The 27,332-nt window shown below is 43.7% G+C and overlaps 2 protein-coding genes across 7 annotated transcripts in view; one reads left to right on the top strand and one right to left on the bottom strand.

The window, feature by feature from the left end:
* The first annotated feature begins 55 nt into the window (after positions 1-55).
* On the top strand, positions 56-23,014 carry ZFAND4 (zinc finger AN1-type containing 4). 6 transcript variants are annotated; one of them, XM_083440764.1, is made up of 10 exons: positions 56-411; positions 3,431-3,742; positions 6,219-6,294; positions 6,383-6,450; positions 13,571-13,757; positions 14,831-14,975; positions 15,900-17,063; positions 19,050-19,101; positions 19,569-19,683; positions 22,651-23,014. In XM_083440764.1, exons 2-10 carry the CDS (start codon positions 3,559-3,561, stop codon positions 22,784-22,786), a joined length of 2,127 nt encoding a protein of 708 aa, XP_083296890.1. In that variant the 5' UTR covers positions 56-411; positions 3,431-3,558; the 3' UTR covers positions 22,787-23,014. The 6 variants fall into 6 exon arrangements, 5 of the variants coding, with proteins under 5 accessions (XP_083296890.1, XP_083296888.1, XP_083296889.1 ...); XR_014511354.1 differs by having other exon boundaries at positions 67-411; positions 19,569-21,348; positions 21,584-23,014; XM_083440762.1 differs by having other exon boundaries at positions 67-411; positions 19,569-19,679.
* The window catches only part of CFAP99 (cilia and flagella associated protein 99), a 40,605-nt gene continuing 35,339 nt past the window's right edge, over positions 22,067-27,332 (bottom strand). The window contains exon 16 of the mRNA XM_083440782.1: positions 22,067-26,424. Within this exon, the coding sequence (XP_083296908.1) occupies positions 26,266-26,424 (159 nt within the window). The 3' untranslated portion in view covers positions 22,067-26,265. The remainder of the gene's footprint in view (positions 26,425-27,332) is intronic.

Below are 27,332 nucleotides of genomic sequence, written 5' to 3' on the forward strand. Positions count from 1 at the left end.
TCCGTTAACGACCAACAGCGCCCCGGCGTCGGCGGAAAGTCCCGCCCCCCGCTCTTTCCCTGCCTCGGGAGCGCCCGGCGATTGGGCGGCGGCGCTCGGGAGGGCGGAGACCTCTGGGCGGCTTGGCCCGGAGCCCGCCTGCCCGCGTCACAAAGGCCCGGTGGGCGGACGAGGGAGGAGGCGGGCTGCGCGCCGCGTTGCGAGGGGAGGGGGCGGGCGGGGGCGGGAGTGAGTGAGTGCGGCTAACGGCAGCGGCGGCCGCCGGTTCTCCTTCCGCGCCTTCCTCCCAGCCTTCTCGTGATGGTCGCGTGTTCGGCGGCGGCGGCGGCACCGGTGGTCCTGTGAGGCGGCGCTTGGCCCCGCCCCGTCCAGCGACCGAAGGGGGGAGAGGCGGAGGCGACCGGCAGGCAGGTGAGGAGGATGAGGCGGCCGTTGCGCTCTTTCCCCTCCTCCCTCCTTCGCGGGATGCGCTTCTTTAGTGACTAGACGCCCTCCAAAAGAGTTTTGTTTTGGGAATTGGCATTCTTAGCACTGTTAACTATATATGGATTTGTTATGTCATTTGTTATATATTTATTTACGCCCCACCTTTTTGCCCTGACAGGGACTCAGGGAAGTCTACTAATTATTTAGAGAGAGAGTTTTATAGAGATAGTTATAGAACTCTATCTATCTATCTATAGTTATAGTGTTATATAATAATAATAATAATAATAATAATAATTTATTTATTTATACCCCACCCATCTCGCTGGGTTTCCCCAGCCACTCTTGGCGGCTTCCAACAGAACACTAAAATACAATAACCTATTAGATCTAGATATAGTTTCTTTATAGATCCTATATAGATCTAGATATAGTTATAGTTTTATATAAATATAGTTATAGTTTTATATAGCTATGTATTTATATAAATATATAGTTCTATATATATATAGAATATATATATATTATATGTATATATATATGTATATATATATAATATGATCGTTCCTATCTGTAGGCTTCACCTCAGTGTTTAGTTCCCACACCTTTCCCATTCAAAGAGTACAAAAAGTGCCCCCTCCCGCGCATGCCCTTTTAATTAAAAAATTTTTTTTGCAAGGGTTCCTGCTGCAAGTATTACGAGCCTCATACGGCAGAGGTTGAAACACAAGTGTTCGCGTTTCCTTCTTGATGCCAACGCAGGGAATGGAATTTTATGCACATTGAATCCGCAGCTTGCGCACGTTGAACTCGTGTGCATTCGGCTTTATGTGCTTGGCAAAAAAAAAAAAAAAGTGAAAAGGTGGTGGGGTTCTGGTGAAAATGACTTGGGCAACCCTGCCTGCCATTAAACCCAGTGGGTTGTGACTATACACGACTATGGCTTTCAGCACGCTCCCTAGAATGTAATGTAAGTTGTGGACTTAGTGTATATGGTTATTTCCCCAAAGTTTACCTCCCCCCCCCCATTTTTATTCATACATCCCTTTTATTCATATAATTGAGATTGTTAATAGAAAACAAACAAAAAATGATTTCCCCCTCCCAAGTTTCTTTATGATTTCCTTTGATTCGTATTATTGAGATTGTTAATAGATAAAAACAAACCCTTAATAAATTACTCATTCTATACAGGCTTCATGTTTCAGCTGCGGGGTGCTGCAGGCAATTGCCACTTTGGCACACTGCACTACCTTTGGCACACTGCACTAACTGGAAGTTAGTCCAGAGGCTGCCAGTCGGAACCGGAAGCTCAAAGCCGCTCCTTGAAGTGCCAGGTTCATAATGGGAGACCTCTTCCTCCTTGGCAGTTTTCAACCTCTTAGACTTCACAGCACTCAGCCTTAAGGCTGCTTTGTTGAAAGGCCAGTGAGCATAGTCAGGTCGGCAGTGGTGAAGCTGTGGGTTTTGCTTCTTTCTCTGTGCAACTGCTTCACCAGTGTTTCAGTTTCAAAGTCCCATTTCCCACACAGTGTTTGTTGGATTTCATAAATCTGGGCTGAATTGTGCTAGTGAAGAAAAAAGTTCATGCTTGTTTCCACTGCTCAGCCCAGGTACTCTAGCCACCTTCCCACTGAAACGTTTTGATTGACTTAGGCTGCGATTCCGTGCATGTTTACTTAGCGGTAAGCCGTGTTGAATGCAATTGGTCATACTTCTGAATAAACGTGCATGGGATTGGGATGTTAGAGATTGTACAGCAATCTCTTGTGTGAACTTCTAGAAGCCCTTACAATGACAGACAGACAAAACAATCGGCGCAGCCTAGAGCACACAGCTGGCAGTTAAATGGCTGCTTCCATTCGGGACAGCAGGAGGTATGCTTAAGTTATCGTACCCGTTTGGTTACTGTTTATAATTTGGCCCAAAATCAGATGTGAAGCAAGGAAAGTGAACTTTCCAAGTGCCTAACTCGTGTGCTTGCCTTCATGGCTTGCTAAACATCTGTCCAAGTTATCAAGTATGCTGCTTTATGTGTTGCAAAACGTAGAACAGTTTTGAAAATAATAAATAACCCAGTAATTAAATTTTCTGCCTTTCAAATTTAAAGCTAAATCGGGTGAGGGTAGCTGATGGGTGTCAAACCCTCAGTGAGTTAGGGACTTGCCCAGTGTGTTGTAGAGGGAAGTGAGAGGCAGATGGGGTTTGTCAGCCTGGGAATGTAGCCTATCTACAAGAAGGAAAACTCTGGTCCTAAACCTCCGCTGCCTTGAGGGATATCTTCAGGAGAAGAAAAGGTTAAGGAGGAAACCATACACAAATCCAGAGTGGAGTCCCGAAGACGATTGGATGGCGTCTTGTACGCCTCCTCCTGGCAACTCCTGCAGCCAAGCTGTTGCCAAACGTATTGCTCTGCTTTCTTTTGGACCACATCATCAAGACCAAGAGGAGTGTCTTGTCGTTGGGGCAGTCCAGAACCCCCATACACACTGTCCAGGCTTGTACACCATGGAAGGTCACTTTGGTGCTGCAAACACTGGGTTGACTTCATCCCCAGAGGCATACTGGATTGTCTCTCGGGGCAGACAGATGCATACCCTTGAGTTAACTCATTGAAGGGCCTTGACCAGTATGTGTGATTTTGCAGATATTCTACCTCCTTAACTTCTTGCAAGCGAGTGGTTATGAGCTGCATGTGTGAATAGAAAAGAATTCGGTTATGATACAACAGTGTTAATATCAATTTATTAGTTTGTTTAAATATTGCTGAGAAAATTACTCCCGAGTCAAATAACGGCCCAGACAAGCAAATGTTTTGATGGGTGATGGTGTAAGCACAGCCCATAAACAGTCCCTTCTTTTGACCTGTAGCCTGTTGTCAGGTAACTATTTTGTGTCACAACTCACACAAGAAGTTCAGAGGCAATTGTTTGTTTGTTGTTTGTTTTTTAAAGAATGTTGTTCCCCTCAGATACCATGTTTACTGACTCTGCGTCTGTCTTAGGTGCAAACTTTGAAACATGAACAGCATCACCCATTTCCCGTGTTCAGAGCTGACTTGGCTTGTCGTGGAGCTCAGTGCCCAACGCTTCCCAACTGACTTCCCCACAAGGCATTTTTAAAGTACCTAGAATGGCCAACAAGAAAGAACCTCCTTTCTACAATGATAATAACATGGGACCATGCCATTACAAATTTGCTTTCTATGAGACTATGGAGCTCTTCATTGAAACTCTAACAGGAACATGCTTTGAGCTGCTGGTATCTCCTTTTGAAACAGTAATTTCTGTGAAAACTAAAATCCAGAGATTGGAAGGTTCGTGTCCTTTTAAGTTATAAAAATCTAGAAAGGTTTTTAACTTAGCACTTGAAAAGCCGATTATTTTATAGAAAACATGCCATTGTGCTCTGTAATGCAGTGATAAAGAGCTAACTAGCAGTGTGAAATACAGTGGTACCTCTGGATGCGAACGGGATCCGTTCCGGAGCACCGTTCGCATCCAGAAGTGAACGCAACCCGCGTCCGCACAGGTCACAATTCGCTGCTTCTGCGCATGCGCGTGACATCATTTTGACCGTCTGCCCATGCGCGAGCGGCGAAACCCGGAAGTAGCGCGCTCCATTACTTCCGGGTCGCCGCAGTGCACAACCCGAAAATACTTATCCCGAAGCTACTTCAACCCGAGGTATGACTGTACCTGGAAGATGGAGCAAGCTTGTTTTCTCCTACTACAGAAAGGAGATTCTGTGCTTCTGCTGATGCAGCCTAGAATAGCATTAGCCTTTTCTGCTGCTGCATTACACTGTTGACTCATGTTCAGCTTGTGGTCTACTAAGACCCTGTGACCCTTTCCATGTGTACAACTGGTAATCCCGGTGTCTCCCATCCTATATTTCTGCAGCTGGTTCTTCCTGCCTAAGTGTGGAACTTGGCATTTGTCCCTTTTGAAATTCATTTTGTTAGTTTGGGCCCAGGTCTCCAATCAGTTAAGGTCATCCCGATTCTGTCTTCTGTGGCAGTAGCTACCCCTCCCAGTTTGATATCACGTGCAAATTTGATGAGCATCCATTCAACAACCTCCATTGAATTGTACTGGTATTTTGTTTTTTACATAAGTTTAGAATTCTCATTGAGGTATATCATTGAGATATTTAAAAAGACAGTGAATTAGCCAATTTAAATGATAGCTGATACATTTTGGTAGTAACTTATTCTTAGAAATATCTACACTTTTCTGAATGAGTAATCTATCAACTGTTCATGCTATAGAAGTACAGTGGTACCTTGAGTTACATACGCTTCAGGTTACAGACTCCGCTAACCTAGAAATAGTGCTTCAGGTTAAGAACTTTGCTTCAGGATGAGAACAGAAATCGTGCTCCGGCAGCGCGGCAGCAGCAGGAGGCCCCATTAGCTAAAGTGGTCTTCAGGTTAAGAACAGTTTCAGGTTAAGTACGGACCTCCGGAACGAATTAAGTACTTAACCTGAGGTACCACTGTATCTTCAGAGCTTTCACAAGAACCCAAGTACTCACTGGTAGTAGTTGTAACATCTAAGTGCTCAGAAGTTTCAGCTAGTGCAAAATTCAGTACCCCAGCATTGTACACAGCAAGCCAAGATTTGTTGCTTAGTGTTATAGGATCAGTCTCTTTAGACACCATGAGTGCTCTCGGACAGCATACAAAAAAATTCTTATCAGTTAACTTTATACTGATCTCTTTACATTGTGATGCGATATTCAATACTACATTGACACAGTCAACAACCTCTGCCCAAAAGGAAATAAGAACAGAACCTTCCCAAATCATATGGGTTAAATTTGCCTGGTCTCTGTTGCAACAACAGTAAATAGCAATGATGGTCATACGGTTTTTGGAGAGGAGTCCAGTGATCTCAAATGGTTGCCATGGGGGCGTGGCATAACACATAATGGCTCAGGGCATAACACAACACAGCTCTCCTGGAGAGAATAGCATAACCCCAGATTAGAGAATACATTTGTTTCCTTCTCTTGTGAACTCTACCTGCATAAGATCGCCTTAGAGAATGGCATGTCATGTGAGATCAAACAACTAGGAATTGGAAGACGGAGCCTTTTCAGTGGTGGCACTAACCTCTGGAATGCCATCCTGTGGTTTCCTACTTTGTACGTAGAGTGAAATTGATATGCAGTAATTTCAAGATAGATGAAAGCCGCACTTTGCACAGCAACAGATTTTTGTTGCATCTGGCTACTTGCTTTTGGAAGCAGGCTAGTTCAACCATGGACTTTTCAAGCAAAGTAGCTACAGTGGTATCTCGGTTTACGAACTTAATCCATTCCAGAAGTCCGTTCTTAAACAGAGATGCGCTTTCCCTATTGAGGCCTCCCACCGCCAGTGCCCTTCCACCGTTCATATTCCGTTCTTAGACCGAGGTAAAGTTATGAAAGCAAGACACTATTTCCGGTTTTGTGGAGTTTGTAAACCAAATCGTTCTTAAACCGGACTGTTCTTAAACCGAGGTACCACTGTATTCTGGTTTTATGTTGTTACCATTTAATCTCAAGGACAGAAATGGGTATAAGTAGTTTGTGTTCACTTGATAGGAATGTAAGGATGTTCCTTTATATATTTTCAAGGCACTTTCTACTACGTATTCACATCTTTTCAGCTCTTTAGTACCTTTAACCTAAATGAATTTACATAACTAAGTATACTTAAAATTAATTTCAGTGGTTTACCATGGTGATTTGGAGCACAGCTTTACAAGGTCAGTAAGCCAATTAAAATTTATCGATGTCATTTTAAGGTATCCCCGTATCTCAGCAACACTTAATCTGGAATAATGTAGAGCTGGAGGACGACTATTGCTTGAATGATTACAAGTGAGTATTTAAATGCAATTACAGATGTTTCTAAATACCATTTTTGTTGTGGGCAAAAGGCTACAAAACATTTTTGATTGGTTTACAGCATTTCAGAGGGCTGCACTTTGAAGTTGATATTGGCAATGCGAGGTGGACCTATTAATACTAGAAGAGGTAGGTGCCTATTAAATTGTCTCTGAAGTATTTTTTGCATAGTCAGTACAATCCACCTGAAAGTTAAACTTACTATGATCCCACTGGCAGGTCAGAGGGAGTAAAGCACATGCTTCACTTTCCCATCATGGATCACTTGCCTAACTATTGAAGTGAATGAGAGCTTCTTTCCTTTTTTGTGCTTCTGTTCAGTAATAAATCAATTACACCCCAGTGACGTACAAGTTAAAGCACTGTGGTAATTGATTCTATATACTTCTGCCTGCGGGTGGCGCTGTGGGTTAAACCACAGAGCCTAGGACTTGCCGAATCCCTGCGAAGGGGTGAGCTTCCGTTGCTCGGTCCCTGCTCCTGCCAACCTAGCAGTTCGGAAGCACATCAAAGTGCAAGTAGATAAATAGGTACCACTCCGGCGGGAAGGTAAACGGCGTTTCCGTGAGCTGCTCTGGTTCGCCAGAAGCGGTTTAGTCATGCTGGCCACGTGACCTGGAAGCTGTACGCCGGCTCCCTCGGCCAATAAAGCAAGATGAACGCCGCAACCCCAGAGTCGGCCATGACTGGACCTAATGGTCAGGGGTCCCTTTACCTTTTTAGTAACTTGGCAATAGGCTCCCACTTCTGGTAAAAGGCCCAACCTATATATATCGCCCCAAGAGTTATTGGATCATTCTCTCTTCACCACTAAAGTATCACTGTGTAGTTTGGGCTGAAATTTTTTGCGTGCCGTTTGCATCTTCCTTTAGCTGTTGCAGCACAAGCCTTGGTGTACCTAAAAGAGGATAATTGTTGGGTAGCCACAGCCTGTCCTTGAGGAACAAAAAGGGGAACACCAAAAGTATATTCATTTCTTGGACTTGTTAGATTCAAATCTAGACTTAAATTGGACAATCATATTAAAAGCTAATTGCTTTCCAAAAAAGGAAAAATAACAGCAACATATTTGTAATTTTATTTTTACAAATTCTTTAAAGAAAAGTGGGAGAAACTACACTTTGCGTCCTTTCTGCCATTGTAATGTCTGCAATAAAACAGTAGTTGCGGAGGCAGGCAAAGTGGCCAGTTATTACACTTAGATGCAAGGGAAGATACAACATTTTTATTTCCGAAATCAGTGAAATGAAGAAACAAACATTGTGAGACGTGTGTTCTTAGCGCTCGCTCAAATGTTACTGCATTTGCTCTGTAACTCTTGGTAACTTGCATCGAGAGAAACCCGTAAATATTGTATGAAGCTGAGTGGCATGAACCAAGTGCTGAAAGAGAGTTGGTTTACTTTATTATTAAGTGGGTCAAACATTCGATCCCTCGTATTTGCAGAAATGTCAATCATTGTATACAAAATTAAAAGTGAGAATGAGTGTTCAAAGCACTCAATGAACTACTGCAGATAGTTTCAGCAATTTGACCAACACAGAAGTCCTAATGCTGAAGGGTAAATGTCAAATGTGTTCTGCCATTCTCTCCCCTCCCCCTCCCCTTTTCAATATGCTGGGCAGACACACAGATGATTAGTTTCTATGGGCATATCACCTGACAGTGGGAAGCATGTTCTAACTATGGGGCACCCTTGGTTCCCACATTGGAAGCCCTTAGCATTATTATTTGCAAAGTATCGTTGAACCACAGAGCCTAGGACTTGCCGATCAGAAGGTCGGCGGTTCGAATCCCCACGACGGGGTGAGTTCCCATTGCTCGGTCCCTGCTCCTGCCAACCTAGCAGTTCGAAAGCACGTCAAAGTGCAAGTAGATAAATAGGTACTGCTCCGGTGGGAAGGTAAACGGTGTTTCCATGCGCTGCTCTGGTTCGCCAGAAGCGGTTTAGTCATGCTGGCCACATGACCCGGAAGCTGTCTGCGGACAAGCATGGGCTCCCTTGGCCAATAGAGCGAGATGAACGCGCAACCCCAGAGTCATCCACGACTGGACCTAATAGTCAGGGGTCCCTTTACCCTTTACTTTATCGTTATCACAGAAGACATTATTATTATTATTATTATTATTATTATTATTATTATTATTATTTATTATTATTATTATTTATACCCCACCCTCCCCAGCCAGAGCCGGGCTCAGGGCGGCTAACAGCAGTAAAATTACAATAAAAACATAATAGGGGAAAAAAATTAAAATGCAATTTAAAATGCAGCCTCATTTTAAAAGTAGCCCATGGATCAAAACCGTAAGGGGAGGGAAGACATAAGGGTCAGACTGAGTCCAAACCAAAGGCCAGGCGGAACAGCTCTGTCTTGCAGGCCCTGCGGAAAGATGTCAAGTCCCGCAGGGCCCTAATCTCTTGTGACAGAGCGTTCCACCAAGCCGGGGCCAGTACTGAAAAGGCCCTGGCCCTAGTTGAGACCAATCTAACCACCTTGCGACTTGAGGCCTCCAAAGTGTTGTCATTTGTGGACCTTAAGGTCCTCCACGGAGCATGCCAGGAGAGGCTGGGTCTTAGTGTTAGTACCTAAGACACAACTGTGGTTTCATAATCATTCTTTTTAGCAATGCTCACAGCAAATCACTGTATCCAGCAAATCAAACCATCCATAGTGACTGAATACGCAGCCCAAAGTCAAAAACAGGCATTCAGTGATACTACCTGTGAGAGCACAGATACCTGCATGGATGTTAAAACCCCCGATTATCATTAGAGTGACGATTCTATCATTAGATAGAATTAGAGATGAGCCAGTGTGGTGTAGTGGTTAAGAGCGGTAGTCTCGTAATCTGGGGAACTGGGTTCGCTTCTCCGCTCCTCCGCCTGCAACTGCTGGGTGACCTTGGGCCAGTCACACTTCTCTGAAGTCTCTCAGCCTCACTCACCTCACAGAGTGTTTGTTGTGGGGGAGGAGGGAAAGGAGAATGTTAGCCGCTTTGAGACTCCTTAAAAGGGAGTGAAAGGCGGGATATCAAATCCAAACTCCTCCTCCTCCTCTTCTTCTTCTTCTTCTTCTTCTTCTTCTTCTTCTTCAGATCGACTCTCCCTGGAAATCTCTCAGCCCTCACTCTGTAGTGCACTATCAGAGTCCTCATGCCTAGAAGTGTGTTTTTAAAACCGGCAGGGTTTGCACAAGATAAACCCATTTTAGAGTGTCTCTTGATAGGCCAGCCATCCCCCAACCTGTTACTTCGCAAATGCTTTGCACTGCAACACGCGTCAGTCTGACCCTTATGTCTTCCCTCCCCTTAAGGTTTTGATCTATGGGCTATTTTTAAAATGAGGCTGCATTTTAAATTGCATTTTAACCTGTATTTTAAATTGGGTTCCTTTTTTTCTTTTTTCCCAATTATGTTTCTATTGTAATTTTACTGGTGTTAGCCGCCCTGAGCCGCCTCCTCTGGCTGGGGAGGGCAGGGTATAAATAAAACTTATTATTATTATTATTATTATTATTATTATTAGTTGTAGCCAGCATGGTCAGGGATGATGGGAGTTTCCTCCACCAACATCTGGGAGCACCAGTCTAGGGGAAACTCTGAAATATTGAGAAATACCTTTCCTTTCCCCCATCCCCGGGCAAAAAAATAATAATTTCAAAAGTAGTATCAAAAGGGTCAGAGGGAGCCTGCTTGTTTCAATCCAGTTCTGCTGCATCCATAATTAAATCATAGTGAAAGCATACTTTGCTAGCTACTGGTGCTATATTAATAAAATCTTGTGGTGCCATTGATGTCAAACTTGGATTTCTTGATGTGACAGGACAGCAGAACGGGGGCACAAAAGGAGAGTGTGTCTCTTTTCCCTTGTATTACAGCTTTTTCTGTATTACCATACGCACTAGGGCTGTGCATTCACTTTAGAAAATGTGCTGGATACATTTGTCCAGATACTTAAAAAAAAGAACCCCTCACCTGGCCTTTCTATAACTAGAAACGGCCGCGGGTGGATGGGTGCGGTATAGTTTTGTGAGCAACATATATAAAGGAGGAAACTCTCGTTGGTTCTGACGCTTTCATCTGAGAGGTCATATAAATACTGCAGTAAAGACTAGAACTATGAGGGGATTCCTTAATCTTGAGAAAACGTAATTTACTTTGGGAAAGTGCAGATGAAGCCACTAAACTCAAAACGTTTGTACTATAGGTTCTAAAACAAATTACCCTATTTTTTGCTCTTTAAGACTCACTTTTCCCCTCCTAAAAAGTAAGGGGAAATGTGTGTGCGTTTTATGGAGCGAATGCAAGCTGCACAGCTATCCCAGAAGCCAGAACAGCAAGAGGGATTGCTGCTTTCACTGCACAGCGATCCCTCTTGCTGTTCTGGCTTCTGAGATTCAGAATATTTTTTTTCTTGTTTTCCCTCTCCAAAAACTAGGTGTGTCTTGTGGTCTGGTGCGTCTTATAGAGCCAAAAGTACGGTAGTTTCAGAAGATAGTGTGGGGGGTGGGATTCTGCTTCCTTCTTATTCCCCACACTCTTAGACACCAATATGAAGTATCTGCATGAGGTCACCCGAGGGCTTGGAATGCAGAGTCATGACTGATTTCCCTCTGATATTGGAACTGAGCGAGGCTGTACAGATGTATCATCTGGACTCCATAATGGGCTGGATGACGACCAGTAAACTAAAACTGAATCCTGATAAGACAGAGGCACTATGAGCAGGTAGTTCCTAGGACTTTGGTGTTTTATCTTGCTTTGTTTGGCGCTGCACTCCTCCTGAAAGAGTTGGTTCACAGTTTGGGGGTGCTCCTTTATCCAGCATTGTCAGTTTGGGGCCCACCTGGCCTCAGGTTCCTTTTATCAACCTTGTCGTGCTTGCAACCTTTGCCGGACAGAGTATAGCCTTGCCGTGGTGATCCATGTGATAACATCCCAGTTGGATAGCTGTGGTGCCTTATATATGGGGCTGCCCTTAAAGATAACTCAGAAACTTATTCTCCAGTGAAATCAGTGCTCAGAATGGCAAGGTTTGTATAAGAAAAATCTTTTTAGTTATGGATGTGTGAAATCTTCAGGAAGACTTGCATGGAAAATCCATGCACTAGGATGAAATTTGTTTGCTGTCATAACCAGCAGCAAAAAGGGCTGATTTGCATCTGTATAAATACTTCTCGTGGCTGGAAAGGGCAAATGCATCAGTAGGAATGGCCTTCCGTAGCTACTACAGGTTTGACAGCCTTGGAAGTGGGCAAAATCTCACAGTACCCTGAAAGGCTTTCGCTTGTGCCTTGGGCTGCCTGTGGGCATTGGGTCAGTTAAAAAACGGTAAAGGTAAAGGACCCCTGACAGTTAAGTCCAGTTGCGAACAACTCTGGGGTTGCGGCGCTCATCTCACTTTACAGGCCGAGGGAGCCGGCGTTTGTCCGCAAACAGTTTTTCCAGGTCATGTGGCCAGCATGACTTAAGCCGCTTCTGGCGAAACCGGAGCAGCGCATAGAAACGTCATTTACCTTCCCGCCGGAGCGGTTCCTATTTATCTACTTGCACTTTGATGTGCTTTCGAACTGCTAGGTTGGCAGGAGCAGGGACCGAGCAACGGGAACTCACCCCTTTGTGGGGATTTGATCCGCCAACCTTCCAATCGGCAAGCCCTAGGCTCAGTGGTTTAGACCACAGCTCCCCTCACGTCCCCATTGGGTTGGCAACCCACTACATATCTACATCCATCTATATCTATATATATCTGTATATATTATTACTATTATTTTGGTTTGCTTTGGTTCTTTATACGGCAGAACAGTTCAGAGTGGTTGCTGGAGCTGGATGGGTCTGCCCCTTGCCTTCTGGTTGGTTTGGAAGGATTCTTTTTTTTGGGGGGGGTAGATGGCAGAGAAGGCTTCCTCACCCCCCTGCCTCATTGCTTGCTTGTTGCCTGCCAGTCTTGAGCTAGCAGTTGCATTACCCCAGAGAGAGAGAGAGAGAGAGAAGGAAGGAGGGGTGTGTGTGTGCAGGAATGTGCGATCTGGGAGAGGGAGAGCTATCTGTGAGGTTTGCGCATGGAAGAGAGGGGTCTGTGCATGACTATGTGGTCTATGTGTGTGCAGTCTGGGGGCAGAGAGAGGTGTGGGGGGGTACGTGCTGGTGTTGACCTTTAAAGCCCTAAACGGCCTCGGTCCAGTATACCTGAAGGAGCGTCTCCACCCCCATCGTTCTGCCCGGACGCTGAGGTCCAGTGCCGAGGGCCTTCTGGCGGTTCCCTCACTGCAAGAAGTGAAGTTACAGGGAACCAGGCAGAGGGCCTTCTCGGTAGTGGCGCCCACCCTGTGGAACGCCCTCCCTTCAGATGTGAAGGAAATAAGCAGCTATCCTATCTTTAAAAGACATCTGAAGGCAGCCCTGTTCAGGGAAGTTTTTGATCTGTGATATTTTATTGTATTTTTTGTTTCTATGGAAGCCGCCCAGAGTGGCTGGGGGAAACCCAGCCAGATGGGCGGGGTACAAATAATAAATTATTATTATTATTATTATTATTATTATTATTATTATTATTATTATTATGTATTTGTGTGGTTGGGGTGTGTGTGTGTGTGTGCGTGTGTGTGTGTGTGTATGTGTGAGAGAGAGATCTATATTGTGTGATCTCCACAATCAAGACCAGCAGGACATAGCCGGCTTCCCATGGTAAGCACAAGGTAGTCTTGAGCAACAATGACAATGCTCTTGATTTTGTGTCATATGGTGCCCCTCATGGCGGCTTTGTGTTATGCCATGTCCCCCTGGGGCAGCCATGTCAGGACCGGCAGCCACAGCAGTTTCAAGTCTGAAATGTGGCCACTGGCCCAAAAAGATGGGCAAACTCTGGCCCACACAATGACCTGCGTCAGCTCTAGAGATCTGTCTGCAAGTGCAGCCCAGTCTTTTTGTTGACAATTTTGCTGGTAAGGGTAAAAGGGCTGTCTCTTTTTCTAAGCTGCCGTAAAGTTTGCTGAAGCATTACAAGGTCTAGCCAGTTATTGATTTTATTTATTAAATTTCTATTTGAAAATGGTTCTTACTTGACAGTAACTTGATCATAGGTTAATTATTTATTTGAGGAAGTTAGGTGGACAATCACTTAATTTGGCCTATTACAGACACTTTAGAATAGCTTCAGGAGATAAATCTTTTCAGTATGTTGCCTAGGTGATAAGTGTGCATCTTATTCAGACAATAAAATATTTCTGGTTGTTTTTCCTCTTAGTTCCTGTGGGAGACCCAATTAGGGAAATAACAGAATACATGGATCCCAGTCGTGACGATATTTGGGAGAAGGTTCCATCCAGCAAACAGGTTACCTTCTTAGTATACCGCGAAGGAGATCAATTGAATTTTTTCCGTATTATAGACAAGGGAGATGGAACTTTAACACCATTGTCTGAATCGTTAAGGTATACTGGGTTTTATTTCTTTTCGGAAAAGTTAAAAAATGTCTAACATAGAAACTTTTCTTACAGATTTGGTAGGAATAACCTGCAGGGCCCCCATTCTGAAGAAGCGCTTCAACTTTTTGCTACAGTTGATGAGGCAGACTGGAGTCTGACAGGCTCATAGGTTTGAGGGGGAAGGAAAAGGCACAGAATTCTAAAATTATGAAACAATGGATCCTGAAAATGTGGTGTTGAAAGACCTTGGGGGCGTGCAACCAGAGTACAGTGACTGAAACTGTTTTGGATGTTTTGAAGAATCAGGTTCACAAGCTTGGAACACCTCTGGATTCAGGTGGCAGCTGTAGCCAGAAGTGCCTTTCACCCAACTTGCTTGATTACTTATATATTTGCTCTTCTGAAAAGATTTCCTGAGCAGCTGACAAAAACTAGTCCCTGTCCTTACAACACAAAGAGACTCAAGGAAAAGAGGCTTGGCAGGTGAAGGAGGGAGAAAGCAAGCTCAGGCACCAGTTCTAAAAATTATAATAACCAGGTGGGATGGAAGCAGTTCAGATAGCCTGATGGAGTGATGATAGAGGAAGGGTCAAAGGCTGTTTCAGAAGAGGCAATGGAATAGCCCTGGTTTTCTTCTCTCCCTCTGCATTGCAGCCTGATGGGCCACCAGTGACACATGTTCCTGATGAGGTCAAATTTGCTGTGGTAACACACATCCATATTGCGTTAACTGCAATGCACTCTGCTTGGGCCTACCACTGAAGACTCTTCAGAAACTTTACTTGGTCCAGGATCCAAGTGCATTAATGTTGGCCAGTGCTTGCGCATGAGATCATGTTACATTGATCTTAAAACAGCTGCCCTGGTTACCGGTATGTCACTAAGCACAATTCAGAGTGTTGGGGCTTACCTTCAAAACCATAAATGTATCCAGGGTACCACCTCTTCCCATATTATCCTTCTTAATTTTGAAAGCTTTTGACAACTCCCCCCCCTTCCCATTGCTTTGAATGTTTGGCATCTATATTTACAACTTAAATACCTAATATTAATGTAAATTTGCACTCTCTCCTTGCCAGTGGTGGTTCTTATAATTTGTATGCGGATGATGAAGAAGATACAGAGGCATCTCCTTCTGGTGAACAGATTATTGAGAATTCTATTACGATGAATAAAATGAAGCTTCTTAGAGCAAAGATGGAGAACATGAATCTGAGTAAAAAGGTGAAGGCATACAGAACTATCTGCATATTCATTTCTTTTGAAGAGTTAGCTGACTGCCTTAACTTTTATGGACTACAAGTATTCATCACAGAACTGTTAGAGGGAATTATTGCTTTGTTAGCCTTAAAGCGAGGAAACATATAGAAATAAGGGTACTTTTATTGGACCAAAACTTTAGTAAGGGAGAGACAAAAACATCCTGATCTGCCTGTAGCAACTTTTTATTTCAATAGCAGACACTGTTCCAACAAAAGATAATACTTTACTATATAATATGCCCAGAATATATGTGTGTGCCACTTATTACAAAGATGCATTTTTAGTATAAGGTACAGTTGTACCTTGGAAGTTGAACAGAATCCGTTCCGGAAGTCCCTTCGACTTCCGAAACGTTTGACTTCCAAAGCGTGGCTTCTATTTGCTACAGGAAACTCCTGCAGCCAATCGGAAGCCCCATCAGACGTTCGGCTTTCAAAAGAACGTTAAAAAACCAGAACATTCACTTCCAGTTTTCAATCATTCGGGAGCCGGAATGTTCAACTCCCAAGGCGTTAGAGAGCCGAGGTACAACTGTATATAATAAACAACTTCTAAATGAGAATCTGTTTTTATATTTAATAAATGCAAAGCGGTGTTATTTGGTGTATCTGATTTCCCCCCAATATTCTCATTCTTTATTAGAAAAGAATTAGTTATTAACATTGCCGTCTTTGCAGACTTATAGTTTTGAACTTTTATAAATCTGGACGCTGAGCAACATTTAAATTCACTTAATTTCTTAACTGGCCATGCTTGGAAAGGTATGCAGTGAAAGAAAGTGAGAAGAGGCTATTTTTAAATTTGAAAAGTCATCTCGGAATTTTTGTGGATATTGTAATGCAGAAAAAGTAGCAATAACCACGTCTCCCTTTCCTTTTTTCACAGCCAAAAAAAACGATGAAAGCGAACCCCCACCCTCCGTTGGCTCCTCGCCCATCTAGTGGCTCAGTCACAGCGGCTCACCAGAGATTTTTGCGAGCGCTCCGCCGTATGGGACAACCGTGCCTACCTCCTAGGAATCCAAATACCTCAGACTTTTCTCAAAATGCACTTTCGTTTTTAACATCTGCTGGCAGAAGGATGCCATCCACTAGTAATGACTTTGTGAAGGAAAATGACCGGTGGGAGACTGCTCCACAGTCACTTAGCAGCCTTAGGCTGCCCCCTAAAATTCCACGCGTGGAAAAAGAAGATTCAAAGCTTCCTACAAACAGCGTGGTTCTTCCGGTCCCTGCTCCACTTAGGCACCCTGGGAGAAATATAGATAACAGTTTGGCAACAAATGAAGCTGGTCCTTTCTTATATCCAAATCTCACCAATGTAAAGCTGTATGCTGCAGAAGAAAAAGTTATTCCAAACTCTGACACTTTTGCCTTGTTAGCTGAACCATGCAGTGATTTATATGGAATAGGAAAAGTCAACACGGAGCTCCATTTATCCGAGGGGGATGAGGACTCTGCTTCTTCAGATCTTCCAAACAAGACGATTGCAAAACTCCTGACCCCTGCAGCAGCAGCAGCAGCAGCAGCGGATACTAGTATTCTTAATTCTTGCGAACTAAGTCCCCAGAAGAACACACAATTGTCGCCTCTTCACTGCTCCGCACAGATGACGCGTTACAGTCCTCGGAAACCTCAAGCTCAGTCCAAGTTTTTCGAGGTTGGTAACTTGAGGCCCGCTGCCTCGCCAAATGTTCTGCGATCATTGGAGTTGCACAATTTAGCCGACTCCTCATACCCAAGGACTTCCAAATTCCACGGCATAGGTTTAGACTCGTCCGGCAAAAGACCCGACCTCCTTTCTAAAATGGAGGCACGGGAAGTCACAGAAGTAGCGGTCAAGGCATCCAAAGATCCTGTTGTCTCTGTAAATAATGTGGGGTTCCTAAGTTCGCTGGCCCGGAGCGCAAACAGAGATGCTTTGCAGAATTCCTGTGGGACAAGCAGGTTTCGGACTTCTGGTATTGCGCGGACTACAAACCTCCAACATTTTCAAGGAGAAAGCTACAACGTGGCCACTCCCCACAATGAAATGCCCGGATACTTCCTGGTAAGTACATAAGCTTTCTAAATAGATGAGATTCCTCTTTGTGTTCCTTAGAAGGCTTGATTAGTGTTTGTTTCTGTTAAGAGTCACAAAGCTGATTGCAGCTGGAATTGAGAACTAGATGTGGGTGTTCAGTACTGTTTGTATCAGTATTTCTTAGGCATGTTGGGCTTGTTCATGGTGCCTTTGACCACATCTTCAAGCAGTAAGCCCAACCCAATAGCCTTGCACTGCCAGTGGAAAACTACCTTTCAGGGAGGAACCAGCCATACTTTTCAGAAGCCTAGGACTTCATTATTTTGGCATTTAATTTCTATCTTGGTGATAAACTCTATTCATTAATTTTCTTGTGACTTCCAGTTTGATCGTCCAAAAAGCTTTTGCTTAATCTTCCTGTCTATCTATCCAGTTTTACACTTTGCTACATTAGCTAAGCCATATGCGGTTCTTCGTTGTTGTTGTTGTTCTTTAGTCGTTTTGTCGTGTCCGACTCTTTGTGACCCCATGGATCAGAGCACGCCAGGCACTCCTGTCTTCCGCTGCCTCCCACAGTTTGGTCAAACTCAGGCTGGTAGCTTCGAGAACACTATCCAACCATCTCGTCCTCTGTCGTCCCCTTCTCCTTGTGCCCTCCATCTTTCCCAACATCAGGGTCTTTTCCAGGGAGTCTTCTCTTCTCAAGAGGTGGCCAAAGTATTGGAGCCTCAGCTTCAGGATCTGGCCTTCAAGTGAGCACTCAGGGCTGATTTCCTTAAGAATGGATAGGTTTGATCTTTTTGCAGTCCATGGGATTCTCAAGAGTCTCCTCCAGCACCATAATTCAAAAGCATCAATTCTTCGGCGATTAGCCTTCTTTATGGTCCAACTCATCACTACTGGGAAAACCATAGCTTTAACTATACGGACCTTTGTCGGCAAGGTTATGTCTCTGCTTTTTAAGATGCTGTCTAGGTTTGTCATTGCTTTTCTCCCAAGAAGCAGGCGTCTTTTAATTTCGTGGCTGCTGTCACCATCTGCAGTGATCATGGAGCCCAAGAAAGTAAAATCTCTCACTGCCTCCATTTCTTCCCCTTCTATTTGCCAGGAGGTGATGGGCCCAGTGGCCATGATCTTCTTTTTTTTTGATGTTGAGCTTCAAACCATATTTTGCGCTCTCCTCTAAGGCATGTTAATAGTTCACTGCTGTCTACATCCAAATTATGAGTAATATAGAAGGGAACTGTTATTTTGATGTGCTGTGGCCCACTAGAAACCTCCAAGTCTCGGCTATCAACATGTTCAGTGAAACCAGGAGCATGAATTAATCTGCATTTGCTTATGCAAATTGCACTTGGGAATTTTACTGAAAGGCGATATAAAACACCCATCTTCAGTACATCAGCATTATTCAGATAAGACACTCCAGTAAGCAAATTGTGCAAGGGAGAGTGTGGAACTGTAACCACTGACTCTTGAGTTGCCAACCAAGCGTTGGGATATATCTGCAAAAAGTAAGACACTGAAACGCCCATAGGCTCTCCCTGTGATCAGAAATCTCCCCTTCCCCAAATGCTTATTGTATTGGGAGCGTTGATGGCTGAATATGACTCGAGTTCTTGGGCTCTTGTTTTGATTCAAGCTGCTCAGCTTTTGGTATATATACCAATACTACGGTAACTTGTTTAATTGTTTTTCATATTTGCATCTGGTGTGTCTTCTAGCTGTATTTGCTTTTAACTCATGTTGTGAACCACTTTGGGTCCTACCCTGGGAGAAAGGTGGGATAGCAAATGCAATATTTTATCCACCTCCCATCGTGTCTTTTCAAGCAGAAACTAATCTGTGCTTATGTACACTATGAGAGTCCTACGTACCAAATTTGGTTCAAATTCATCAACTGGTTCTTGAATTGCTACAGCTTAATGCATTTATATTGCTTTAGTGCCCGTTTCCCAACCCAGCGTTTTTTTCACCTAATCCACTGATACCAAAAAACCTCTCTCTTTTTAGTCTCCTGGACTTGGATTGAATGGAAGTATTGTGGCTGCAGGAAAAAGAATAGGTGAGTAATAAATACGTATAGCTGTTATCAGCTTGAAAGCGCTTGTCTCATTTGAAACTGAACTAGGATGTAAGAGGGAGTATCCAACCTCTCTTTTCTAGAGACAGCAGTTCTGGAACCAAAACTCTTCAAAGGTAATCATTCTAAATAAAAAAAGTAGTTCTTCTGGGCAGCATAGATCTCACATAACTAAAACCACTTAGTTTTCTATATAGCATGTATTGCACTAACAAAAAAATATGCAGTATTTAATTATTATTAAAACACATTAATCAAACAACATGTGTCAGGCTGACATGTTTACTGCTGCCAAAGTTTGCATTATGTAATTTGGGGGGGCATATAAAAGTCACTTGAAACAAGAAACTGTTTTTCACCTGTGAAGCAAGGTGTATGTGTTGTTTTTCTCTTACACCATTTCTCTGAGAGCACATATAAATTGAGAACGTTTTGCTTTTTGAAAGCAGGTGATGCAACTCATCTCCCACCTGTGAATGGTTCAGTTCAGCCTAAAAAGAAAATGACAAAGCACTGTTTCTTCTGTGGGAAGAAAACTGGATTAGCCACTAGCTATGAATGTAGGTAGGTTGAGTTTGCAACTTGAATGTGTTTGTCTCCAAACGAAAGCTTGTTGCCATGCTTTGTCACTTATTAATGATTATTATTTCTTCATTGATAAAATGTGAATTTTCTTGACATAAATCTCCAAGGGATGAAGGGCTGTCCATTCTAAAATATCTCCGAATATTTTGCATCTCATTTAAAAGGGGTCACACCTTGAGCTTCCTTTTAAAGGTGGTAGAGATTGTGTGAATGGGAGGGAGGGCACGCTTAGGCCCCGTGGAATCACAGAAATTTACCAGAGTTGCATTGCTGCTGGATGTTGAAAGTTGTCATGTCCAGGAGTTAGCCCTGGTCCTGCTGGGAGAAACCATAATGTATGCCCTACTGTTAAAATAATTGGATTCTTCTGCTCTCCCCTCCCCCATGACTAATTTCAGTGGGTTTACGCTGAATAAAACCACCCTCTTCTTCCAGATACAATAGAATCGTAGAGTTGGAAGGAACTTCAGGGGTCATCTAGTCCAACCCCCTGCAATGCAGGAATCTCAGCTAAGTCATACACGACAAAGGGAATTGCAAAATGTCTGCCAAATTGTATCCAGGCACTAGTTCTTTATGCCTACTCTAATCCAGTGGAATTGGCTGGCCAAGACAATTGGTGAAATGAGTTATTTCCTTCCTTACAAGCTGTTTGATATACACCTAGAAGTGGTGGTTGTGGGGGATTTTTGTGGCATTTTATAACAGACACTATCGCCCTGTTTGAAGTGCATCCCTTGAATCCATTAGCGTTTGTTTCACCGTTTGAACCAAGCAGTGACAGATCAGACAAGTTCAGATGGCTTTGCAATGTTGTTAAACTGCAGCTACAGCAGACACACAAGACAAAGCCATAAATACAAAGCTATTGGTTCTTAGACATCAGGAGCTCTGAATTTGCAAGCCTGAGTGACTCTCATTGACTCTGGTCTCCCCCCTCCTCTGCTCTTTCTTGCCTTGATTACTTGGTCACACTCTAGGTAGCTTTTCCTCTGTCTCTGACCATCACCTTCCTATCCCCTTTTTCTATCTCTCTCCAACTTCAGTATTCCTTTTCGATTGACTCCCTACCTCTCACCCTGCTGTTCCAGACAAGCTAAGCAAATACGATCTCCTCATTAGGTTCCTCATTTGCGAACATAATACATTTGTCAGACTGTCACCTCCTGCTATCTTCTCAAGGCCTTCATAAACCTCACTCCCCCTGACTCTGCCCGCTGTTCATCAGTATCAGAGTTCAGTACCTCTATTTGACTGGTCTGAACCCGGGTTATTAATACGGCGTATGAGTGCTGCTGGGACGCGGGTGGCGCTGTGGGTTAAACCACAGAGCCTAGGACACAGAAGGTCAACGGTTCGAATCCCCACAACGGGGTGAGCTCCCGTTGCTCGGTCCCTGCTCCTGCCAACCTAGCAGTTCGAAAACACGTCAAAGTGCAAGTAGATAAATAGGTACCACTCCGGCAGGAAGGTAAACGGCGTTTCCATGCGCTGCTCTGATTCACCAGAAGCGGCTTCGTCATGCTGGCCACATGGCCCGGAAGCTTTACGCCGGCTCCCTTGGCCAATAAAGCGAGATGAGCGCCACAACCCCAGAGTCGGTCACAACTGGACCTAATGGTTAGGGGTCCCTTTACCAGTGTGGTGTAGTGGTTAAGAGCGGTGGACTTGTAATCTGGTGAACCGGGTTCGAGTCTCTGCTCCTCCACATGCAGCTGCTGGGTGGCCTTGGGCTAGTCACACTTCTCTGAAGTCTCTCAGCCTCACTCACCTCACAGAGTGTTTGTTGTGGGGAGGAAGGGAAAGGAGATTGTTAGCCACTTTGAGACTCCTTAGGGTAGGGATAAAGTGGGATATCAAATCCAAATCCCAACTACAGTGCTGCTGCCTCAGATTAAGTTACTGTGCCCTTCCATCCTCAGAAGGGCTTTTGATAACAACAGCAGAAGGTGGATTTTGCTAATGGATTTGGGGGGGCGGGGGGCGGGAGGCAGTCTTCAGCAGTTTTCCCTGTAGATCCCAATGCCTCTCAGAAATTTGCTCCAGAAGGTCAGGACTCAAGTGACTCTGGAGGACATTGTGAGGTGTGACAGAGCAGACTGCAAGAGAACTCAACCTTCCCCTTTCTATTTGTGGTTAGCATGGGCCTCCACAAGCAAGGATAGAACCCCCAGCATGATCCCATCCAGCTTATGGCATCTCTCTTCTCTTCTCCACTCCTCTGTCCTGCTCTTCCTCCCAACACCCCCTTTCCACCCAAAGCCAATGTTCCTCCTCTAGTGCTGTACTTTTAACCCTTTTAGGTTGGAATCTGATTCACAGTTTCCTGGGAGTGAGCCTCATTCAGCACAGTGGGACTTGGTTTTTCTCCCATTATATTTTATTGCGTTTCAACATTTTTAACATATATAGTCATAACACAAGTTCGCCTTTTCTCTTATTTTTATTGACTTCCCACCCCTTTCCCCATGCAATTGTTTTTACTCCTTCTACTGCAGCCTATCTTCCGTCTATCAAAACATAACCAAATTATTACAATCAAATTACTTATGTTGCTCATAGCTGAAATCCTGCTCACAAGTTCACCATACTATAATATTTAAGTAGTCTGAAAAAGCATCCGTTCTTCCACAAAACACTCATCATTAGATTTTCTTAATTTTGCTGTTGGATTTTGCCAGTTCTGCATAGTCCAATATCTTCCTTATCCAACACAGTGGGACTTTTTCCCCAGTGAACATACAGTGGGTTGTGCTGTACGAAGAATGCAGATCTCGCGTCAGGAGTTAGTGATTTTGTCTCTCTGGTTTTACTAGCCTTCCTGTATTGCTCAACTCGTTTAGATGAGACCTTCAACCATCAAAAACGGCATTATTTTATTTCCGGGACAGTATCTGGACTATGAGATTTGTGGAAGATCTCGTAACACTTGCCTTTCTCTTTCAGATGTGGAAACAACTTCTGTGCAACTCACCGCTATGCAGAGACTCACACATGTACTTATGACTACAAGAACGCAGGGCGGAGGTACTTGCAGGAGGCCAATCCGGTGGTCAGTGCACCAAAGCTTCCCAAAATCTGAGCATGGTTTTATGGCATGCATCTGTCTGCCAGAGGAGCCTTATTACACAGAGAGAAGTAGCGGTGGTTTAGACTGCTTCTTTTGCCATGCTCCAAATCTCAAGATTGCCAACTAACAAAATCATATGAGGCTGCATAATACTGAAGAATAATGTGAACACTACTGTAGCTGACACCATTTATTCTTGAGTGAATCAAAAAATTTAAAAAAGTAGTTTTTGAAAATGTACATTCTGATTTAACTATTATTATATGTCTTGTGTTAAGTGTTTTATATTTTCAAAATGCTCTTTCACTAGACAAGTCTTTTAAAAGATGCACTTTACTAAGTTTTAATATAAATTTTATAATGAGACTTGAGGAGGTTCTGTAATGAGGGTGTCATGTAATCTCTTCTATGTTCTACCTTGGTTTTTGTCCATTCTGGGGTGTAAGTTATTTTCATATAAATTTTCCCAGCACATCAAGCCTTACCCTTTCAGAGCTTAGAAAGTGCTCCATCGGCTGCACTAGGCTCCATTCAGATGGTCAGCCATACATACATTGTGTGATCCAGTCTCAAATAACATATCATGTTAATCCTGCTATTTCTTAGGAGGCAGTTGTTCTTTCTTTTTGTTTTCACATTTTTACAAAAGAGAAAGTTTACCTTGCCGTTAAATAGAAGAGACAGCTTATTTTACCTTTTTGTAATTCCCTTTTTTCAAAAGACTGGGTTTGTTAAAAATGTTGAGTGCTATTACTAGGGGTCGGGGGGGAATCTGTTAAAATTAAATTTTCATGCAGTTATAAACAGAGCAACTGACTTCTACTGTTTTACAGGCTGATGGCAAGTAGGAGCAATGATTAAGAAGCTGTGCCATTGTTTATCCCATTAAAACATATAAAAGCTGGCAGACTGCAGAGAGTGCTGAACTGCAACTGAACTGTATCCCAGCTAGGTTGCAGGTTCCGTCAGAATCTTCACATGCCATCCTCCTGACTCTTACGCCTTTTTCTGGCATTCCTCATTGAACATTTTTGGCTTTCTCAGAAATGTTGAATCCACATAGGAGTGGCACCAGCAGCCTTGATCTCCTTTCTACTTTCATTCACCATAATATAGAGGGGATTTTAGTGACTGTTAACACTGTCTTTTCTTCCTTTCTCCCCCTTCCTTTAGCAGAAACATAACTGTACTTTCACCGAATTACCTGTCAGTTGCTGGAAGTTTTAACTTACCTCTGCGGTTGCATTTATTTCTGGAAATATATGTGCAGCTGGCAACGTGTAGGATTCCTAAGAGCATGAGGACTTTGTTCCTTTGTCGCCACTTTCAGGAGGCCTGAAACGTGGCTGCAATTTGGTGCAACCGGTCTACTCGGTACATTAAAGAACGTGAAATGATAGAACACGCATTCATGACAGCACTTCACCTTTCCCGGGTCAGCTTCAGCTCTTCTGCAGGCTGAGCTCAAGTTTTGTCCTGATAATTGAACACACATACACACTTCCTTAGAAAATGCGCTGCTGGTGGTGGTGCATTGGGTGGTTTAAAAGGCAGCAGGCATAGCACTCGCCTTTTGCAGCTAAGATGTTGCACTGTATTTCCCCCAAGGCATTTGCAAGCTCAGTTTGAATTTATTTATTATACTTTGATTCCACCGCTTCTTTAAGGGGCTCAGGCTAATGTACAAAGTTCTCACAATCACCACTACCCGCTCTTTTCCTCATCAATCCTGTGAGGCGAGTTTTGCTGAGAAAGCGATTGGCCCAGGCTCCATAGCTAAATGAAATTTAACCCTGGTCCTCCCCTCTTCCAGTACATCAAGAAACTCGGTGCGATATACCACATCTGTGAAGATGTGGAAGAAATGGAAATGGCCAATGATTAAAAAAAAGAGTTAAGATACTTCACCTACCTTGCCCATAGTTTTCTTTGAATTTTGCACACGCCTTGGACCACAAAGACAATGGGAAACTGGGAGACAATAATCCTGCTAATATACTTTATTTTCCTCAGACTACCAGCGATTTGAAAAGCCCAAACTTGAAACATTATTTCAGAGGCTTGGAAAGTAGCCTTATGTGGCTAGTTGGCATCATCGTAAAACCACACAGGAGGATTTCTGAGGAAACATGAAGCCTCTTTCAAGCATGGCAAACATGGGCAGAAGCTGGGGGGATATGAAAAATCTCCCCTATTGCTTGTGTTTCAGTGCAAACAATTTAAAGGCTAAGAAAACACATCTGTATCTTTTTAAATGGACACGCAGTTTCAGAAAAGACATCTGCTCAAACTTGGGCGGCTCCCAACAGATTAAAAACAGAATAAAACATCAAATATTTAAAACTTCCCTAAACAGGGCTATATAGTTAATGCTATGTCTATTGTTACTCGTTCCTGAAAGCTGAGGAAGGTTGGTGTAATCTGCATATTTGATGGGCATCCACTCAATTCCATCATTCAAGTCATTTGCAAAGATGATGAACAATATTGGGCTCGGGACATAAGCCTGTGGCACTCCACTTGTCACCTTTTTTGAGGATGACAAGGAACCACTGGTGAGCACACTCCGGGTTTGGTCAGTCAACCAGCTACAAACCCACCTCCGTAGCTTCGTTGAAGCTGTGTATGTGTAATGCATTTCCTTGAATGCATTAACAGAGCTTATATGATCAAGAGGTCATAATGTAGGTTACCGTCTTATTTTCTGCATTACAGAATCACCATTTATCAGGGATCAAGGGGTTAACTGGCAAAGGCAGGACCAAATGACTGGTTGGCACAGTGGACCCCGGTTACTTTTTGATGCATTGCACTGAAGCCTGGCAGAACAGCGAAGGGGGTGAATAAAAACAAGTAACTCCCACCAGCTCAACACACGTTTTACGCCAAAGTCTGGTGTGTGTGTGTGTGTGTACTCAAAAATAAACCCATCATATTCAGGAGGGCTTCTTCCCAAGAATTATGTGTTACTGAGAGTTGGTAACTTTCCTTTTAGTGTCGGCAAGCCTAGAGATTGTCAAGCAGTGGAGGAGCGCAGGAGAATTCTTGCTAAATTTGTGGTCTGGGCACTGCCTTAGCAGAGCATTGTCAATTGCATGTGATGAGAAGGACATACTGAGCCAGACACGTTTTCACAATGTTGGGTTATCTTTAATGGAACAAACCTCCCCACTGTGGACATGGAAATTTCCACCACTCTTGCTGGTCTGACACTTATGCTCCAATGGAGGTAATGACAAAAGGGGGCTGTGCTGGCCGGGGCAGGAGTAGGAGTAGGAGGCGGGGGGTTGGGGAGGGAGTGCATTAGCTTTAGTGCATTAATTCTCTCTCCCATTGACATCAATGGGAGGGAAATCTTGTAATGGTAGCAAACAGCTGAACAAAGAATACTGAGATACTGTGAACCAAAACTAGCTCTCGGTGCTTACAGTATAAAAGACCTAGTAAACGTCTCATAAACAGAAATAAACGTAGAAATAGCTTTGTCTGACTTAAGAGCGCAATATACAAGCCTTGGTTCCAGTTCTCAAAGTCTCATTGGTCATCCTTTTCTGAGTCAATTCTCTTGCCATAAAACCATGTTGAAGCATCCTGAACTGCCGCTGTTGACTTTCTTCCAACTTCTTCCAGTGATCCTCACGCTGAGATTTCTGTGGAAGCAACACACAGAATATTCTGGTACTGGTACAAAGGTGTTCAATAAGATAAAAGCATTGTATGGTCTCGTCCATCGCAAATGTAGATCAGAGGCAGTCCTATTAGAAGCAGAGCCACCCTCCCCTTGCCAGCATCAGTACAGCTTTCCTGGATACTGCTTGTGGGGAAGGGATCACTGTTTTTTCCCGGGAGCTCATGGTGGCATACGTGATTCTCCTCCTCCACATTTAATGCCCGCAACAACCCTGTGAGGTAGAGGCAGTGGCTGGCCCAAGGTCACCCCGTGAGCTTCATGGCCAGATAGGGATTTTGAACCCTGGTCTCCCAGGTCCTAGTCCGACATGCTAACTGCTATACCACACTGGCTATATGCTGGGAATAACAAACCTAGTAGAACGGAGAGAACCAGTGGGATATTTATTTCTACATGCAGATTGGAAAGACAGGCAAGGGTAGAGATGTCATATTTCAAAAAGTAAAAAGCAGGACACCCCAAAAGTTGAGGTTTTTTTCAGGAAGACCCCAAAATTGTTCAGCTTTTTTCTACACTAACCCCAAAGTTCTTGAGCTTTTTTTTTACGGAAACACCAAAAAAACCCACCGCCTTCCACAGATTACCCCCCAGGAATCACTTCCGCCTTTGAGATCCCAGTAATGTCCAGGAGATCCCAGATGTATGCCAGGTGGTGGGTGTTGCTTAGAGGACACTGAGGCAAACAAGCTAGAAACCCCCAGAGGCAGACTATACAGAATTGTAAATGGCAATGCCAGGCTCCAAAAGGAAATTGGCACAGGCGACATACTATCATCATATCACCTCCTGACCAGAAATTTGAGATGGAGCATGAAAGTAAGGAGGCATCCCAAGAAGTAAGTGTTGTAGTAATATGACCACAATTAC

The sequence above is a fragment of the Podarcis tiliguerta genome (assembly GCF_965153285.1).
Source record: "Podarcis tiliguerta genome assembly, chromosome: 5".
Classification (NCBI taxonomy): Eukaryota; Metazoa; Chordata; class Lepidosauria; order Squamata; family Lacertidae; genus Podarcis; species Podarcis tiliguerta.

Excerpts from the sequence above, each read along its gene's own strand:
- ZFAND4 (XM_083440761.1), top strand. The coding sequence starts at position 3,559 with ATGGCCAACAAGAAAGAACCTCCTTTCTACAATGATAATAACATGGGA. Across the intron at positions 13,758-14,830 it reads CCATTGTCTGAATCGTTAAG|TGGTGGTTCTTATAATTTGT; the intron begins GTATACTGGGTT and ends TCTCCTTGCCAG. Across the intron at positions 19,102-19,565 it reads GGCTGCAGGAAAAAGAATAG|CAGGTGATGCAACTCATCTC; the intron begins GTGAGTAATAAA and ends GCTTTTTGAAAG.